At 45.0% G+C, this 19692-nt stretch overlaps 1 protein-coding gene across 7 annotated transcripts in view; it reads right to left on the bottom strand.

Moving 5' to 3' along the window:
* The window catches only part of LOC115209098 (intraflagellar transport protein 27 homolog), a 64379-nt gene that overhangs the window by 28445 nt on the left and 16242 nt on the right, over positions 1-19692 (bottom strand). For all 7 annotated transcript variants that reach the window (XM_036501525.1, XM_036501524.1, XM_036501528.1 and 4 more), the window contains exons 3-4: positions 4483-4542; positions 3042-3101 (exon numbers count right to left, since the gene is read on the bottom strand). In XM_036501525.1, the coding sequence (XP_036357418.1) occupies positions 3042-3101; positions 4483-4542 (120 nt within the window). The remainder of the gene's footprint in view (positions 1-3041; positions 3102-4482; positions 4543-19692) is intronic.

Consider the following 19692-nt stretch of genomic DNA (forward strand, 5'->3'; position numbering starts at 1 on the left):
AGTGAAAGGCAGACTGTATGATGCGTGTGTACGAACAGCCATGCTACATGGCAGTGAAACATGGGCCGTGACTGCTGAGGATATGCGTAAGCTCGCTAGAAATGAAGCCAGTATGCTCCGATGGATGTGTAATGCCGGTACTCACACTCGGCAGAGTGTAAGTACCTTGAGAGAAAAGCTGGACCTAAGAAGCATCAGTTGTGGTGTGCAAGAGAGACGTTTGCGCTGGTATGGTCATGTGGCGAGAATGGATGAAGATAGTTGTGTGAAAAAGTGCCACACCCTAGCGGTTGAGGGAACCTGTGGAAGAGGCAGACCCAGGAAAACCTGGGACGAGGTGGTGAAGCACGACCTTCGAACTTTAGGTCTCACTGAGGAAATGACTAGAGACCGAGACCTCTGGAAGTGTGCCGTGCGCGAGAAGACCCGGCAGGACAAGTGAGTCCATAACCCGTGGCCTTCTACATGGGATGGAGCCAGCCTACGTATGCATACCTTCCCTTCTTGGGACACAAAACTCTACTTGTGAAGACGTGATGAGGCAAGTGAGGATCAGAATCGAAATCGATCAATGGAAATTGCGGATGTGCTACCAGTGCCGGTGGCATGTCAAAACTCTGCTTGTGAAGACCCGTTGAGGCAAGTGACGATCAGAATCGAAATCGATCAATGGAAATCGATCAATGGAAATTGCAGATGTGTTACCAGTGCCGGTGGCATGTAAGAGAACTTTCCGTTTCGCGACCGTTGCCAGCACCGCCCCGTTTCGTGTCCGTTGCCAGCCTCGCCTGGCCCTCGTGCCGGTGGCACATAAAAAGCACCATCCGTTCGTGGCCGTTTGCCAGCTCTGTCTGGCACCAGTGCGGGTGGCACGTAAAAAGCACCCACTACACTCACGGAGTGGTTGGCGTTAGGAAGGGCATCCAGCCGTAGAAACACTGCCAGATTTGACTGGGCCTGATGAAGCCTTCTGGCTTCACAGACCCCAGTAGAACCGTCCAACCCATGCTAGCATGGAAAACGGACGCTAAACGATGATGATGATGATGATGATACTTACAAGTAGAACTAGTCTGGGTGACCATGATAGACAGCAAATCTTATGCAGTGCTACATTATCCTGGTAAACTGTGAAATTAAACTGCATCTATACAATTAAGTTGCTAAAAGCTAAGTAGCAGAAACATGCATTGTTACACAAATGCAATAAATTTTAAAGGAAGAACTACAAAAGGGCCAATGAGTGCAGCACTGTGTTCTTTAAGTAAAATACTTGACTTTCAATGACCTGCTCTTATTTTTACCATTTTAAATAATGAAGGATATATTAGATAATTTGGTCTGACGTGCATTGCTACTGTTGTCATTATCATTTTGACATTTACTTTCCTATCTTAGCATGAACCAGACAGAATTCATTGTAGAAGGTTTTTCTACAGCTAAATACTCTTCTTGTTGCCAGCTCTAGCTTGTTTTTAAGCAAGGTGATATTTCCCCAGGACTGGCTTTCACGACAAGGTTGGAAATGAATAATATTGTTCGAGTTACAGTGACAGCTGTTTGCAAATCTGGTGCAATGTAAAGACACACACACGACAGGTGTCTTTCGGTTTCCACCTACCAAATCCATTCACAAGGGTCTAGTTGACCCAGGGCAATAGCAGGAGACACAAGCCCAAGGTACCATGCAGTGGAATTATTCTTTTTTTTATTCTTTTATGTGTTTTCAGTCATTTGACTGTGGCCCTGCTGGAGCACTGCTTTGGGGGATTTTAGTTAAACAAATCAACATCAAGAATTATTTTTTTTAATTTTTAAGCCTAGTACCTATTCTATCAGTCTCTTTTGCTGAACCACTAAGTCATGGGGACGTAAACACAGACACCAGTTATCAAGCAGTGATGGGGGAACAAAGACACTCATATATATATATATATACGATGGACTACTTCCAGTTTCTGTCTACCAAATCCACTCATAAGGCTTTGGTCAGCCTGATGCTATAATAGAAGACACTTGCCCAAGATGTGACACAAGTCTGAACAAAAAAAAAACACAAAACAATGGGCAGTGTTCCATGACAAACTTTTTTTTACCATTTGAAGCTGAACAACAAAAACTTCCCAAATCAAAGACTAGTAATTCATATGCTTTAACCATTGCCAATACTTAGAGAATTTTCATGTAGTCAGTTCATGATTATATTTGATAGAAGCATCAAGAAGTGAAGAATATGACAGAAATAATAATCTAAGAGCTACATGGTTATTTTATCTTTCATTTTTCTTTTACTTGTTTTGGTCACTGAATGACGGCCATGCTAGGGCACTATATTGAAGGGCTTACTCAGAAAAATTGACTCTGGCACTTTTTTTAAAGTCAGGTACTGGTATATTACTGTTGGTCTCTTTTGCCAAACTGCTAAGTTACAGGGATGTAAACAAACCAACACCAGTTGTCAAGCAGGAGAGGAGGAACAAACTCAAATACATGCGTGCACACACACAACAGGCTTCCTAACAGTTTCTGTTTAATGAATTTATTCTCAAGGCATTGATCAGCCACAGACTATAATAATAGTAATAATAATAAAATATTGTGTACAGTGCTCAGGCGCACTACAACTCATCTAAAGTGTATGTATAATCAGGTGTAGTTTCAGCGGATTTCGGAAAGCATGAGGGCCTTAAAGGATGCAGTGTCATGGCAGTCAACAACTGATGCAGGCAGTTTGTTCTATGCTTCAGCAACTCTGAGTGTGAAAAAATGTTTCCGAAAGTCATGGGAGCTGTGTTGTTTTCTGACTTTGTAGGTATGTCCATGTGTGTTGGACACATGGAGATCAAAAAGGTGTTCAGTGTTGTTGTTGGTGAGGTGGTTGATAACTTTGTGGGTGTTTACCAAGATACTTAATAATAGAAGATACTTGTCCAAGGTGCCACGCATTGAGACTGAGTCATTAAAAAAAAAATACAGAAAAGAAAAGTGAGAAAGTAACATGGATGAAATTTAATGGAAAAAATTAAAATAAAACAACTTACAAAGTTTTGTACAAATTCTGAATAACAATCTTTTGATGGAGTATCAAACATTATAAATTCCTGTAAGATAAAGGAAAGCAAAATTCAGTGTTCAACCTTTCAATTCCAACCACATTGAAACTAGACTCATCCTTGATCCCATGCCATCGACACTTTCAAAACAGCTGCTATTAATATATTCGCATTTAAATTGAAATTTTAAATGAAATCTTGTAAGTACATGAATGTCAGCACAAAGATGTCATCAGATAAAAAATTCTAGCTTAGTTTTGTATAATAATCTATTAAAAATAAAAAATTATTTTCAGTTTTATTCCTAATACCAAATTAATATACCAGTCATCATCACCATTGTCACCACCACCACCTATTTCTTTACTACCCACAAGGGGCTAAACATAGAGGGAACGAACAAGGACAGACAAATGGATTAAGTCAATTACATCGACCCCAGTGTGAAACTGGTACTTAATTTATCGACCCCGAAAGGATGAAAGGCAAAGTCAACCTCGGCGGAATTTGAACTCAGAACGTAACGGCAGACAAAATACGGCTACGCATTTCGCCCGGCGTGCTAATGTTTCTGCCACCACCATCATCATTGACATCATTATCGTCACCATCATCATCATTATTGTCACCACCACCACCACCATCATCATCATCAGTGGAGGCGCAATGGCCCAGTGGTTAGGGCAGCAGACTTGCGGTCGGAGGATCGCGGTTTCGATTCCCAGACCGGACGTTGTGTGTGTTTATTGAGCGAAAACACCTAAAGCTCCACGAGGCTCCAGCAGGGGGTGGTGGCGACCCCTGTTGTACTCTTTCGCTCCAACTTTCTCTCACTCTTTCTTTCTGTTTCTTATCCCCGACTTCCGACGCAACCGCTGAGCCTGGATGCACATTCATCCCTCCGTCGATGCTCTCGGTGTCGGGGCTTGACCTGCTTTCTCTTCTGCGGGTCTTACGAATAGCAAAGGACCATGTTTCGGAATTCTCCCACTCTGGGACGAAGACCGCTTTGCTCAACAAACAAACAATCATCATCATCATCATCAACCACTGCACCATCGTCATCATTGTTTAACATCTACTCTTCTGTGCATGCATGGGTCAGATGGAATTTTTCTTGAGGCAGATTTTCTACATCCAGACAAACCATGCAATCTTGAGTTTAGTCTGAAGACCACAAGTTTCATCAGGAGGGGGCATCTGGCCAAAGAATATTCACCTCAAGCAATTCTGTCTGACCCATGCAAACATGAAAATGTGAACATATGAATGATGATGATATCCAACTACAGTACAGACAATTCAAACTGGTGCTGAGCTTTCCATAAACAAAGCTTAAAACCATTTTCTGATTCTTGTTTCAGTTATTTCATTATGTGTTTGTCTCATTATTGTACTAGAAGAGCATTAAAAAAAGGTGGGTACTTACAACACTGTAACGGGTGCCTGGAACTCGGACAGATTTCACAACAATATCCACATTTGTCGTCTACAAAAAGAAAAACATAAACTAAAAATAATTGAAGTGCAATGAAAAGAAATTTTGGTGCTACTTTGGTGTGTGATCTACAAATTAAAGGGCAATTACTTCGGGTTACTTTTTAGTTTACTTTTCAATTTCTAGTGAGATCACAGTTGTAGCCTATGTCAGTGTTGCATAACCAACCCACTCAAAATGTACCTTTGGAGCGTAGGGCGACATGCCATGCTTGAGGAGACTTATTGAGTCAAGTACTTTAACATCAACATCAAAATTGAACCACACCACAATCAAATGGAAATTGTAGTTGTGACTGATGCCATCACTGCCTGTCTGGCTCCCCGTGCTGATGACATGTAAAAAATACTACCCAAAAGTGGTTGATTCCAGTCCCCTTGCCCCGACTGGCTCCCGTGCCAGTGGCACATAAAAGCACCCTCCAAACGTGGTCAATGCCAGTCCCCTCTGGCTCCTGTGCTGGTGGCCCATGAAAAGCACCATCCAAACGTGGTCAATGCCAGCCCCCTCTGGCCCTTGTGCGTAGGGTGACCTGCTGTGCTTGAGGAGACCTATTGAGTCAAGTACATCTACATCAAAATAAAAATCAATGGAAACTGTAGTCGTGATACCTGTACCAGCAGCACGTAAAAAGCAACATCCGAACGTGGCTGATGCCAGTGCTGCCTTGACTGGCGTCCGTACCAGTGACACGTAAAAAGCACCATCCGATCATGGCCATTTGCCAGCCTCCTCTGGCCCCTGTGCCAGTGGCATGTAAAAAGCACCCACTACACTCATGGAGTGGTTGGCATTAGGGAGGGCATCCAGCTGTAGAAACACTGCCAGATCAGACTGGAGCCTGGCGCAGCCTCCTGGCTTCCCAGAGCCTGGTCGTACTGTCCAACCCATGCTAGCAAGGAAAACGAACGTTAAACGATGACGATGATGATGGTGTTATTTTAGAGCTTTGTTATCACTGCTGTCCTCATCACCACCATAGCAATTCAATACCCACTTTCCCATGCTTGTATGGGTTAGACACAATTTGTCAAGGCACTTTTTCTATCAATCAGATGTCATTCCTGCAGTCGACCCTCACCTGTTTCCACTCAAGCTAGTATTTCCCCATGGCTGCACATGTTTTTCTTAGAAGATTAGAAATGAAGAACAACTGTATGATAACGATGCTTGTTTCTAACTATCAAACAATGTCAAGATAAGAAAATACAAACACACACTTAACAATATCAATTACGTAGCCAATGATGAATGTCTAGGTTTGCTGACTGTGAACATTTTGTGTCTTGTATTGTCATGGTTCTAAGTTGTTCTTCATTGAATTTCTAGTTCTCATAAGGTGAATCTTGTTTAGAGGGTTTTGGTTTATGATGGTTGTATTCATTATCATCATCAGCTGAAATCTGCTTTCCATGCTGACATGGGTGAGACAATTTAACTGGAACTGATACCCTGGGTGCTGTACAAGGTTCAAGTCTGATTTGGCAGGGTTTCTACAGCTGGATGTCCTTCCTAATTCCAACCACTCCAAGAGTGTAACAGGAGCATTTTACATGCCACTGGCATGGGTTCAATTTACATGACACTGGTAATGGCCACAACTACAATTTCACCACAACTTCCATACACAGACACTGTATGATTGTCTTTCACATGGACTCTAATTATGGAGTTCTGGTAAGGGTAATACTTGTTTAACCCTTTTGTTATCAACCTGGCTGAAACCAGCTCTGGCTCTGTACTACAAATGTCATATTTTCATAAGTTTTGAATTAAAATCTTCCACCAACTGTATAACCTACCTCTAATCCCATCTAGGAGTGATGGACAGTGATGTTTCGACATTTTTGTGGCTTATCAACATCACTTACCAAACAAAATCATCTCCCTTCAACAAATCATCCTAATGAGACGTCTGCATTGGTTGGGTCATGCCCTCCGTCATCAGCCAGGAGAATTCATCTACGAAGCAACTGCCCCAGCTCCCCTTCAGGGTTGGCGAAAGCAAAGTGGGGGACACCAAAAAGCTGGCTGATGACAGTCAAGGCTGATCTGGAACCCAACCTAGGCCCCCATATCTATGGCGTTCGCCGCTGGAATAAGGAGTGGTTGGAGATCACGCGGTCGTTAGCCTCAAATCGCCAGGTCTGGTTGGTGTTAGTGAGAGATGCAGCATTGAGGATGAATGAAGCCAGCTCAACCCACCCCGGGTGAATGCTGTCTCAAGACAAGACTTGCCGAACAGGACTAGAGATGAATCATTTCAACAGTCCATAACTTATACGTATATAGTGAGCAAACTATATGTGAGTATGTCCGAGAGTGCAAAGTGAGTCAGCTCCACACTTGTACAGCGGAAGCTTACTAAGTTTGAGGAATATAAGGAAATGTAACAATAGGTGCAGGCTTGGCTGAGTGGTTAAGAAGTTTGCTTCCCAACTACATGGCTTCAGGTTCAATCCCATTACATGGCAACTGTTTTCTACTATAACCTTAGGCCAACTAAAGCCTTGGGAAGGGATTTGGTAAATGGAAACTGAAGGAAGCCTGTTATATGTGTGTGTGCAGGTATGTGTGTATATATAAAAATACATATACATACATAGGTGCAGGAGTGGCTGCGTGGTAAGTAGCTTGTTTACCAACCACATGGTTCTGGGTTCAGTCCCACTGCATAGCACCTTGGGCAAGAGTCTTCTACTATAGCCTCGGGCTGACTAAAGCCTTGTGAATGGATTTACGAGACGGAAACTTAAAGAATCCTGTCGTATATATATATATATATATATGTATGTATGTGTGTGTGTGTGTGTGTGTGTGTTCGTGTCACTGTTTTTGTTCCACCACCATTGCTTGACAATCGATGTTGGTGTGTCTACATCCCTGTAACTTAGCAGTTCAGCAAAAAGTGACTGACAGAATAAGTACTAAGCTTCCAAAAATAAGTTCTGGGGCCAATTTGTTCGACTAAAGGCATTGCTCCAGCATGGTTGCAGTCAAATGACTGAAACAAATAAAAGAGTAAAAGAATATATATATATATATATATATATATATATATATCATCATCATCATCATCGTCGTTTAGCGTCCGTTTTCCATGCTAGCATGGGTTGGACGGTTCTACTGGGGTCTGTGAAGCCAGAAGGCTTCATCAGGCCCAGTCAAATCTGGCAGTGTTTCTATGGCTGGATGCCCTTCGTGAGTATGTGCATGTGTGAGAATGAATTCAAATATGAAATAGAAGAAGCACCAGTGTAATAAACATAGTCAAACATACACACACACATCATCATCATCATCATCTACTGTCCGTTTTCCATGCTAGCATGGGTTGGATGGTTCAACCGGGGTCTGGGAAGCCAGGAGGCTGCACCAGTCTCCAGTTTGATCTGGCAGTGTTTCTACAGCTGGATGCCCTTCCTAATGCCAACCACTCTGAGAGTGTAGTGGGTGCTTTTTACATGCCACCGGCACAGGGGCCAGGCGAGGTTGGCAATGGCCATGATCGGTTGGTGCTTTATACATGCCACCGGCACAGAAGCCAGTCAAGGTGTCGCTGGCATCAGCCACTTTTGGATGGTGCTTTTTACATAATACCGGCACAGGTATCGCAACTACAATTTCCATTTGATTTTTTGATGTTGATGTACTTGACTCAATATGTCTCCTCAAGCACAGCAGTAATAGTAAAAATTGAAGTCAACAAGAAGGAGCAAGGTTGGACATTTATTCTTTAATCACTACAATTGTTTCCATGCGACGTAGTTCTCCAGGTGTACAGGTACTTGATTATGCAACCACTTCCATGCATCATGAGATTTATTTACATATCACTTGAGGAAACACAACTAGATCTCATAATGCAGTAGAACGGTTGCATAATCAAGTACCTGCATGCCTGGAGAATTATATTGCTTGGAAACCATACTCCTTGTTGACTCCAATTTTTTCAATTATCTATTCACACACGCCAAAAGCCCAAACACAAACATAAAAATACATATAACACTACTACTGGTTCGCACAGGGTAAATCTGAAGGTGGACAAGTTTTACACTGCACTATACTATGGTCTTAACACAATATACCATAACTATATATCGATCAGAATCGAAATCGATCAATGGAAATTGCAGATGTGTTACCAGTGCCGGTGGCATGTCGAAACTCTACTTGTGAAGACTCGTTGAGGCAAGTGAGGATCAGAATCGAAATCGATCAATGGAAATTGCAGATGTGTTACCAGTGCCGGTGGCATGTCGAAACTCTACTTGTGAAGACCCGTTGAGGCAAGTGAGGATCAGAATCGAAATCGATCAATGGAATTTGTGGATGTGCTCCAGTGCCGGTGGCATGTCGAAACTCTACTTGTGAAGACCCGTTGAGGCAAGTGAGGATCAGAATCGAAATCGATCAATGGAATTTGTGGATGTGTTACCAGTGCCGGTGGCATGTCGTAACTCTACTTGTGAAGACCCGTTGAGGCAAGTGAGGATCAGAATCGAAATCGATCAATGGAAATTGCAGATGTGTTACCAGTGCCGGTGGCATGTCGAAACTCTACTTGTGAAGACCCGTTGAGGCAAGTGAGGATCAGAATCGAAATCGATCAATGGAATTTGTGGATGTGTTACCAGTGCCGGTGGCATGTCGAAACTCTACTTGTGAAGACCCGTTGAGGCAAGTGAGGATCAGAATCGAAATCGATCAATGGAAATTGCAGATGTGTTACCAGTGCGGTGGCATGTCGAAACTCTACTTGTGAAGACCCGTTGAGGCAAGTGAGGATCAGAATCGAAATCGATCAATGGAATTTGTGGATGTGTTACCAGTGCCGGTGGCATGTCGAAACTCTACTTGTGAAGACCCGTTGAGGCAAGTGAGGATCAGAATCGAAATCGATCAATGGAATTTGTGGATGTGTTACCAGTGCCGGTGGCATGTCGAAACTCTACTTGTGAAGACCGTTGAGGCAAGTGAGGATCAGAATCGAAATCGATATGGAATTGTGATGTGTTACCAGTGCCGGGGCATGTCGAAACTCTACTTGTGAAGACCCGTTGAGGCAAGTGAGGATCAGAATCGAAATCGATCAATGGAATTTGTGGATGTGTTACCAGTGCCGGTGGCATGTCGAAACTCTACTTGTGAAGACCCGTTGAGGCAAGTGAGGATCAGAATCGAAATCGATCAATGGAAATTGCAGATGTGTTACCAGTGCCGGTGGCATGTCGAAACTCTACTTGTGAAGACCCGTTGAGGCAAGTGAGGATCAGAATCGAAATCGATCAATGGAAATTGCAGATGTGTTACCAGTGCCGGTGGCATGTCGAAACTCTACTTGTGAAGACCCGTTGAGGCAAGTGAGGATCAGAATCGAAATCGATCAATGGAATTTGTGGATGTGTACCAGTGCCGGTGGCATGTCGAAACTCTACTTGTGAAGACCCGTTGAGGCAAGTGAGGATCAGAATCGAAATCGATCAATGGAAATTGCAGATGTGTTACCAGTGCCGGTGGCATGTCGAAACTCTACTTGTGAAGACCCGTTGAGGCAAGTGAGGATCAGATCGAAATCGATCAATGGAATTTGTGGATGTGTTACCAGTGCCGGTGGCATGTCGAAACTCTACTTGTGAAGACCCGTTGAGGCAAGTGAGGATCAGAATCGAAATCGATCAATGGAAATTGCAGATGGTTACCAGTGCCGGTGGCATGTCGAAACTCTACTTGTGAAGACCCGTGAGGCAAGTGAGGATCAGAATCGAAATCGATCAATGGAAATTGCAGATGTGTACCAGTGCTGGTGGCATGTCGAAACTCTACTTGTGAAGACCCGTTGAGGCAAGTGAGGATCAGAATCGAAATCGATCAATGGAATTTGTGGATGTGTTACCAGTGCCGGTGGCATGTCGAAACTCTACTTGTGAAGACCCGTTGAGGCAAGTGAGGATCAGAATCGAAATCGATCAATGGAATTTGTGGATGTGTTACCAGTGCCGGTGGCATGTCGAAACTCTACTTGTGAAGACCCGTTGAGGCAAGTGAGGATCAGAATCGAAATCGATCAATGGAATTTGTGGATGTGTTACCAGTGCCGGTGGCATGTCGAAACTCTACTTGTGAAGACCCGTTGAGGCAAGTGAGGATCAGAATCGAAATCGATGAATGGAAATTGCAGATGTGTTACCAGTGCCGGTGGCATGTCGAAACTCTACTTGTGAAGACCCGTTGAGGCAAGTGAGGATCAGAATCGAAATCGATCAATGGAATTTGTGGATGTGTTACCAGTGCCGGTGGCATGTCGAAACTCTACTTGTGAAGACCCGTTGAGGCAAGTGAGGATCAGAATCGAAATCGATCAATGGAAATTGCAGATGTGTTACCAGTGCCGGTGGCATGTCGAAACTCTACTTGTGAAGACCGTTGAGGCAAGTGAGGATCAGAATCGAAATCGATCAATGGAATTTGTGGATGTGTTACCAGTGCCGGTGGCATGTCGAAACTCTACTTGTGAAGACCCGTTGAGGCAAGTGAGGATCAGAATCGAAATCGATCAATGGAAATTGCAGATGTGTTACCAGTGCCGGTGGCATGTCGAAACTCTACTTGTGAAGACCCGTTGAGGCAAGTGAGGATCAGAATCGAAATCGATCAATGGAATTTGTGGATGTGTTACCAGTGCCGGTGGTGGCATGTCGAAACTCTACTTGTGAAGACCCGTTGAGGCAAGTGAGGATCAGAATCGAAATCGATCAATGGAAATTGCAGATGTGTTACCAGTGCCGGTGGCATGTCGAAACTCTACTTGTGAAGACCCGTTGAGGCAAGTGAGGATCAGAATCGAAATCGATCAATGGAATTTGTGGATGTGTTACCAGTGCCGGTGGCATGTCGAAACTCTACTTGTGAAGACCCGTTGAGGCAAGTGAGGATCAGAATCGAAATCGATCAATGGAAATTGCAGATGTGTTACCAGTGCCGGTGGCATGTCGAAACTCTACTTGTGAAGACCCGTTGAGGCAAGTGAGGATCAGAATCGAAATCGATCAATGGAAATTGCAGATGTGTTACCAGTGCCGGTGGCATGTCGAAACTCTACTTGTGAAGACCCGTTGAGGCAAGTGAGGATCAGAATCGAAATCGATCAATGGAATTTGTGGATGTGTTACCAGTGCCGGTGGCATGTCGAAACTCTACTTGTGAAGACCCGTTGAGGCAAGTGAGGATCAGAATCGAAATCGATCAATGGAAATTGCAGATGTGTACCAGTGCCGGTGGCATGTCGAAACTCTACTTGTGAAGACCCGTTGAGGCAAGTGAGGATCAGAATCGAAATCGATCAATGGAATTTGTGGATGTGTTACCAGTGCCGGTGGCATGTCGAAACTCTACTTGTGAAGACCCGTTGAGGCAAGTGAGGATCAGAATCGAAATCGATCAATGGAATTTGTGGATGTGTTACCAGTGCCGGTGGCATGTCGAAACTCTACTTGTGAAGACCCGTTGAGGCAAGTGAGGATCAGAATCGAAATCGATCAATGGAATTTGTGGATGTGTTACCAGTGCCGGTGGCATGTCGAAACTCTACTTGTGAAGACCCGTTGAGGCAAGTGAGGATCAGAATCGAAATCGATCAATGGAAATTGCAGATGTGTTACCAGTGCCGGTGGCATGTCGAAACTCTACTTGTGAAGACCCGTTGAGGCAAGTGAGGATCAGAATCGAAATCGATCAATGGAATTTGTGGATGTGTTACCAGTGCCGGTGGCATGTCGAAACTCTACTTGTGAAGACCCGTTGAGGCAAGTGAGGATCAGAATCGAAATCGATCAATGGAATTTGTGGATGTGTTACCAGTGCCGGTGGCATGTCGAAACTCTACTTGTGAAGACCCGTTGAGGCAAGTGAGGATCAGAATCGAAATCGATCAATGGAATTTGTGGATGTTTTTACCAGTGCCGGTGGCATGTCGAAACTCTACTTGTGAAGACCCGTTGAGGCAAGTGAGGATCAGAATCGAAATCGATCAATGGAATTTGTGGATGTGTTACCAGTGCCGGTGGCATGTCGAAACTCTACTTGTGAAGACCCGTTGAGGCAAGTGAGGATCAGAATCGAAATCGATCAATGGAAATTGCAGATGTGTTACCAGTGCCGGTGGCATGTCGAAACTCTACTTGTGAAGACCCATTGAGGCAAGTGAGGATCAGAATCGAAATCGATCAATGGAATTTGTGGATGTGTTACCAGTGCCGGTGGCATGTCGAAACTCTACTTGTGAAGACCCGTTGAGGCAAGTGAGGATCAGAATCGAAATCGATCAATGGAATTTGTGGATGTGTTACCAGTGCCGGTGGCATGTCGAAACTCTACTTGTGAAGACCCGTTGAGGCAAGTGAGGATCAGAATCGAAATCGATCAATGGAATTTGTGGATGTGTTACCAGTGCCGGGTGCATGTCGAAACTCTACTTGTGAAGACCCGTTGAGGCAAGTGAGGATCAGAATCGAAATCGATCAATGGAATTTGTGGATGTGTTACCAGTGCCGGTGGCATGTCGAAACTCTACTTGTGAAGACCCGTTGAGGCAAGTGAGGATCAGAATCGAAATCGATCAATGGAATTTGTGGATGTGTTACCAGTGCCGGTGGCATGTCGAAACTCTACTTGTGAAGACCCGTTGAGGCAAGTGAGGATCAGAATCGAAATCGATCAATGGAAATTGCAGATGTGTTACCAGTGCCGGTGGCATGTCGAAACTCTACTTGTGAAGACCCGTTGAGGCAAGTGAGGATCAGAATCGAAATCGATCAATGGAATTTGTGGATGTGTTACCAGTGCCGGTGGCATGTCGAAACTCTACTTGTGAAGACCCGTTGAGGCAAGTGAGGATCAGAATCGAAATCGATCAATGGAAATTGCAGATGTGTTACCAGTGCCGGTGGCATGTCGAAACTCTACTGTGAAGACCCGTTGAGGCAAGTGAGGATCAGAATCGAAATCGATCAATGGAATTTGTGGATGTGTTACCAGTGCCGGTGGCATGTCGAAACTCTACTTGTGAAGACCCGTTGAGGCAAGTAAGTGAGGATCAGAATCGAAATCGATCAATGGAAATTGCAGATGTGTTACCAGTGCCGGTGGCATGTCGAACCTCTACTTGTGAAGACCCGTTGAGGCAAGTGAGGATCAGAATCGAAATCGATCAATGGAATTTGTGGATGTGTTACCAGTGCCGGTGGCATGTCGAAACTCTACTTGTGAAGACCCGTTGAGGCAAGTGAGGATCAGAATCGAAATCGATCAATGGAAATTGCAGATGTGTTACCAGTGCCGGTGGCATGTCGAAACTCTACTTGTGAAGACCCGTTGAGGCAAGTGAGGATCAGAATCGAAATCGATCAATGGAATTTGTGGATGTGTTACCAGTGCCGGTGGCATGTCGAAACTCTACTTGTGAAGACCCGTTGAGGCAAGTGAGGATCAGAATCGAAATCGATCAATGGAAATTGCAGATGTGTTACCAGTGCCGGTGGCATGTCGAACTCTACTTGTGAAGACCCGTTGAGGCAAGTGAGGATCAGAATCGAAATCGATCAATGGAAATTGCAGATGTGTTACCAGTGCCGGTGGCATGTCGAAACTCTATTGTGAAGACCCGTTGAGGCAAGTGAGGATCAGAATCGAAATCGATCAATGGAATTTGTGGATGTGTTACCAGTGCCGGTGGCATGTCGAAACTCTACTTGTGAAGACCCGTTGAGGCAAGTGAGGATCAGAATCGAAATCGATCAATGGAAATTGCAGATGTGTTACCAGTGCCGGTGGCATGTCGAAACTCTACTTGTGAAGACCCGTTGAGGCAAGTGAGGATGAGAATCGAAATCGATCAATGGAATTTGTGGATGTGTTACCAGTGCCGGTGGCATGTCGAAACTCTACTTGTGAAGACCCGTTGAGGCAAGTGAGGATCAGAATCGAAATCGATCAATGGAATTTGTGGATGTGTTACCAGTGCCGGTGGCATGTCGAAATTCTACTTGTGAAGACCCGTTGAGGCAAGTGAGGATCAGAATCGAAATCGATCAATGGAAATTGCAGATGTGTTACCAGTGCCGGTGGCATGTCGCGAAACTCTACTTGTGAAGACCCGTTGAGGCAAGTGAGGATCAGAATCGAAATCGATCAATGGAATTTGTGGATGTGTTACCAGTGCCGGTGGCATGTCGAAACTCTACTTGTGAAGACCCGTTGAGGCAAGTGAGGATCAGAATCGAAATCGATCAATGGAATGTGGATGTGTTACCAGTGCCGGTGGCATGTCGAAACTCTACTTGTGAAGACCCGTTGAGGCAAGTGAGGATCAGAATCGAAATCGATCAATGGAATTTGTGGATGTGTTACCAGTGCCGGTGGCATGTCGAAACTCTACTTGTGAAGACCCGTTGAGGCAAGTGAGGATCAGAATCGAAATCGATCAATGGAATTTGTGGATGTGTACCAGTGCCGGTGGCATGTCGAAACTCTACTTGTGAAGACCCGTTGAGGCAAGTGAGGATCAGAATCGAAATCGATCAATGGAATTTGTGGATGTGTTACCAGTGCCGGTGGCATGTCGAAACTCTACTTGTGAAGACCCGTTGAGGCAAGTGAGGATCAGAATCGAAATCGATCAATGGAAATTGCAGATGTGTTACCAGTGCCGGTGGCATGTCGAAACTCTACTTGTGAAGACCCGTTGAGGCAAGTGAGGATCAGAATCGAAATCGATCAATGGAATTTGTGGATGTGTTACCAGTGCCGGTGGCATGTCGAAACTCTACTTGTGAAGACCCGTTGAGGCAAGTGAGGATCAGAATCGAAATCGATCAATGGAAATTGCAGATGTGTTACCAGTGCCGGTGGCATGTCGAAACTCTACTTGTGAAGACCCGTTGAGGCAAGTGAGGATCAGAATCGAAATCGATCAATGGAATTTGTGGATGTGTTACCAGTGCCGGTGGCATGTCGAAACTCTACTTGTGAAGACCCGTTGAGGCAAGTGAGGATCAGAATCGAAATCGATCAATGGAATTGTGGATGTGTTACCAGTGCCGGTGGCATGTCGAAACTCTACTTGTGAAGACCCGTTGAGGCAAGTGAGGATCAGAATCGAAATCGATCAATGGAAATTGCAGATGTGTTACCAGTGCCGGTGGCATGTCGAAACTCTACTTGTGAAGACCCGTGAGGCAAGTGAGGATCAGAATCGAAATCGATCAATGGAACTTGTGGAGTGTTACCAGTGCCGGTGGCATGTCGAAACTCTACTTGTGAAGACCCTTTGAGGCAAGTGAGGATCAGAATCGAAATCGATCAATGGAATTGTGGATATGTTACCAGTGCCGGTGGCATGTCGAAACTCTACTTGTGAAGACCCGTTGAGGCAAGTGAGGATCAGAATCGAAATCGATCAATGGAATTTGTGGATGTGTTACCAGTGCCGGTGGCATGTCGAAACTCTACTTGTGAAGACCCGTTGAGGCAAGTGAGGATCAGAATCGAAATCGATCAATGGAATTTGTGGATGTGTTACCAGTGCCGGTGGCATGTCGAAACTCTACTTGTGAAGACCCGTTGAGGCAAGTGAGGATCAGAATCGAAATCGATCAATGGAAATTGCAGATGTGTTACCAGTGCCGGTGGCATGTCGAAACTCTACTTGTGAAGACCCGTTGAGGCAAGTGAGGATCAGAATCGAAATCGATCAATGGAATTTGTGGATGTGTTACCAGTGCCGGTGGCATGTCGAAACTCTACTTGTGAAGACCCGTTGAGGCAAGTGAGGATCAGAATCGAAATCGATCAATGGAAATTGCAGATGTGTTACCAGTGCGGTGGCATGTCGAAACTCTACTTGTGAAGACCCGTTGAGGCAAGTGAGGATCAGAATCGAAATCGATCAATGGAATTTGTGGATGTGTTACCAGTGCCGGTGGTATGTCGAAACTCTACTTGTGAAGACCCGTTGAGGCAAGTGAGGATCAGAATCGAAATCGATCAATGGAAATTGCAGATGTGTTACCAGTGCCGGTGGCATGTCGAAACTCTACTTGTGAAGACCCGTTGAGGCAAGTGAGGATCAGAATCGAAATCGATCAATGGAAATTGCAGATGTGTTACCAGTGCCGGTGGCATGTCGAAACTCTACTTGTGAAGACCCGTTGAGGCAAGTGAGGATCAGAATCGAAATCGATCAATGGAATTGTGGATGTGTTACCAGTGCCGGTGGCATGTCGAAACTCTACTTGTGAAGACCGTTGAGGCAAGTGAGGATCAGAATCGAAATCGATCAATGGAAATTGCAGATGTGTTACCAGTGCCGGTGGCATGTCGAAACTCTACTTGTGAAGACCCGTTGAGGCAAGTGAGGATCAGAATCGAAATCGATCAATGGAAATTGCAGATGTGTTACCAGTGCCGGTGGCATGTCGAAACTCTACTTGTGAAGACCGTTGAGGCAAGTGAGGATCAGAATCGAAATCGATCAATGGAATTTGTGGATGTGTTACCAGTGCCGGTGGCATGTCGAAACTCTACTTGTGAAGACCCGTTGAGGCAAGTGAGGATCAGAATCGAAATCGATCAATGGAATTTGTGGATGTGTTACCAGTGCGGTGGCATGTCGAAACTCTACTTGTGAAGACCCGTTGAGGCAAGTGAGGATCAGAATCGAAATCGATCAATGGAATTTGTGGATGTGTTACCAGTGCCGGTGGCATGTCGAAACTCTACTTGTGAAGACCCGTTGAGGCAAGTGAGGATCAGAATCGAAATCGATCAATGGAATTTGTGGATGTGTTACCAGTGCCGGTGGCATGTCGAAACTCTACTTGTGAAGACCCGTTGAGGCAAGTGAGGATCAGAATCGAAATCGATCAATGGAATTTGTGGATGTGTTACCAGTGCCGGTGGCATGTCGAAACTCTACTTGTGAAGACCCGTTGAGGCAAGTGAGGATCAGAATCGAAATCGATCAATGGAATTTGTGGATGTGTTACCAGTGCCGGTGGCATGTCGAAACTCTACTTGTGAAGACCCGTTGAGGCAAGTGAGGATCAGAATCGAAATCGATCAATGGAATTTGTGGATGTGTACCAGTGCCGGTGGCATGTCGAAACTCTACTTGTGAAGACCCGTTGAGGCAAGTGAGGATCAGAATCGAAATCGATCAATGGAATTTGTGGATGTGTTACCAGTGCCGGTGGCATGTCGAAACTCTACTTGTGAAGACCCGTTGAGGCAAGTGAGGATCAGAATCGAAATCGATCAATGGAAATTGCAGATGTGTTACCAGTGCCGGTGGCATGTCGAAACTCTACTTGTGAAGACCCGTTGAGGCAAGTGAGGATCAGAATCGAAATCGATCAATGGAATTTGTGGATGTGTTACCAGTGCCGGTGGCATGTCGAAAACTCTACTTGTGAAGACCCGTTGAGGCAAGTGAGGATCAGAATCGAAATCGATCAATGGAAATTGCAGATGTGTTACCAGTGCCGGTGGCATGTCGAAACTCTACTTGTGAAGACCCGTTGAGGCAAGTGAGGATCAGAATCGAAATCGATCAATGGAATTTGTGGATGTGTTACCAGTGCCGGTGGCATGTCGAAACTCTACTTGTGAAGACCCGTTGAGGCAAGTGAGGATCAGAATCGAAATCGATCAATGGAAATTGCAGATGTGTTACAGTGCCGGTGGCATGTCGAACCTCTACTTGTGAAGACCCGTTGAGGCAAGTGAGGATCAGAATCGAAATCGATCAATGGAATTTGTGGATGTGTTACCAGTGCCGGTGGCATGTCGAAATCTACTTGTGAAGACCCGTTGAGGCAAGTGAGGATCAGAATCGAAATCGATCAATGGAAATTGCAGATGTGTTACCAGTGCCGGTGGCATGTCGAAACTCTACTTGTGAAGACCCGTTGAGGCAAGTGAGGATCAGAATCGAAATCGATCAATGGAATTTGTGGATGTGTTACCAGTGCCGGTGGCATGTCGAAACTCTACTTGTGAAGACCCGTTGAGGCAAGTGAGGATCAGAATCGAAATCGATCAATGGAAATTGCAGATGTGTTACCAGTGCGGGTGGCATGTCGAAACTCTACTTGTGAAGACCCGTGAGGCAAGTGAGGATCAGAATCGAAATCGATCAATGGAAATTGCAGATGTGTTACCAGTGCCGGTGGCATGTCGAAACTCTACTTGTGAAGACCCGTTGAGGCAAGTGAGGATCAGAATCGAAATCGATCAATGGAATTTGTGGATGTGTTACCAGTGCCGGTGGCATGTCGAACTCTCTACTGTGAAAACCCGTTGAGGCAAGTGAGGATCAGAATCGAAATCGATCAATGGAAATTGCAGATGTGTTACCAGTGCCGGTGGCATGTCGAAACTCTACTTGTGAAGACCCGTTGAGGCAAGTGAGGATGAGAATCGAAATCGATCAATGGAATTGTGGATGTGTTACCAGTGCCGGTGGCATGTCGAAACTCTACTTGTGAAGACCCGTTGAGGCAAGTGAGGATCAGAATCGAAATCGATCAATGGAATTGTGGATGTGTTACCAGTGCCGGTGGCATGTCGAAATTCTACTTGTGAAGACCCGTTGAGGCAAGTGAGGATCAGAATCGAAATCGATCAATGGAAATTGCAGATGTGTTACCAGTGCCGGTGGCATGTCGAAACTCTACTTGTGAAGACCGTTGAGGCAAGTGAGGAGTGAGGATCAGATCGAAATCGATCAATGGAATTTGTGGATGTGTTACCAGTGCCGGTGGCATGTCGAAACTCTACTTGTGAAGACCCGTTGAGGCAAGTGAGGATCAGAATCGAAATCGATCAATGGAATTGTGGATGTGTTACCAGTGCCGGTGGCATGTCGAAACTCTACTTGTGAAGACCCGTTGAGGCAAGTGAGGATCAGAATCGAAATCGATCAATGGAATTTGTGGATGTGTTACCAGTGCCGGTGGCATGTCGAAACTCTACTGTGAAGACCGTTGAGGCAAGTGAGGATCAGAATCGAAATCGATCAATGGAATTTGTGGATGTGTTACCAGTGCCGGTGGCATGTCGAAAACTCTACTGTGAAGACCC

This window comes from Octopus sinensis, linkage group LG3, assembly GCF_006345805.1.
Source record: "Octopus sinensis linkage group LG3, ASM634580v1, whole genome shotgun sequence".
NCBI lineage: Eukaryota > Metazoa > Mollusca > Cephalopoda > Octopoda > Octopodidae > Octopus > Octopus sinensis.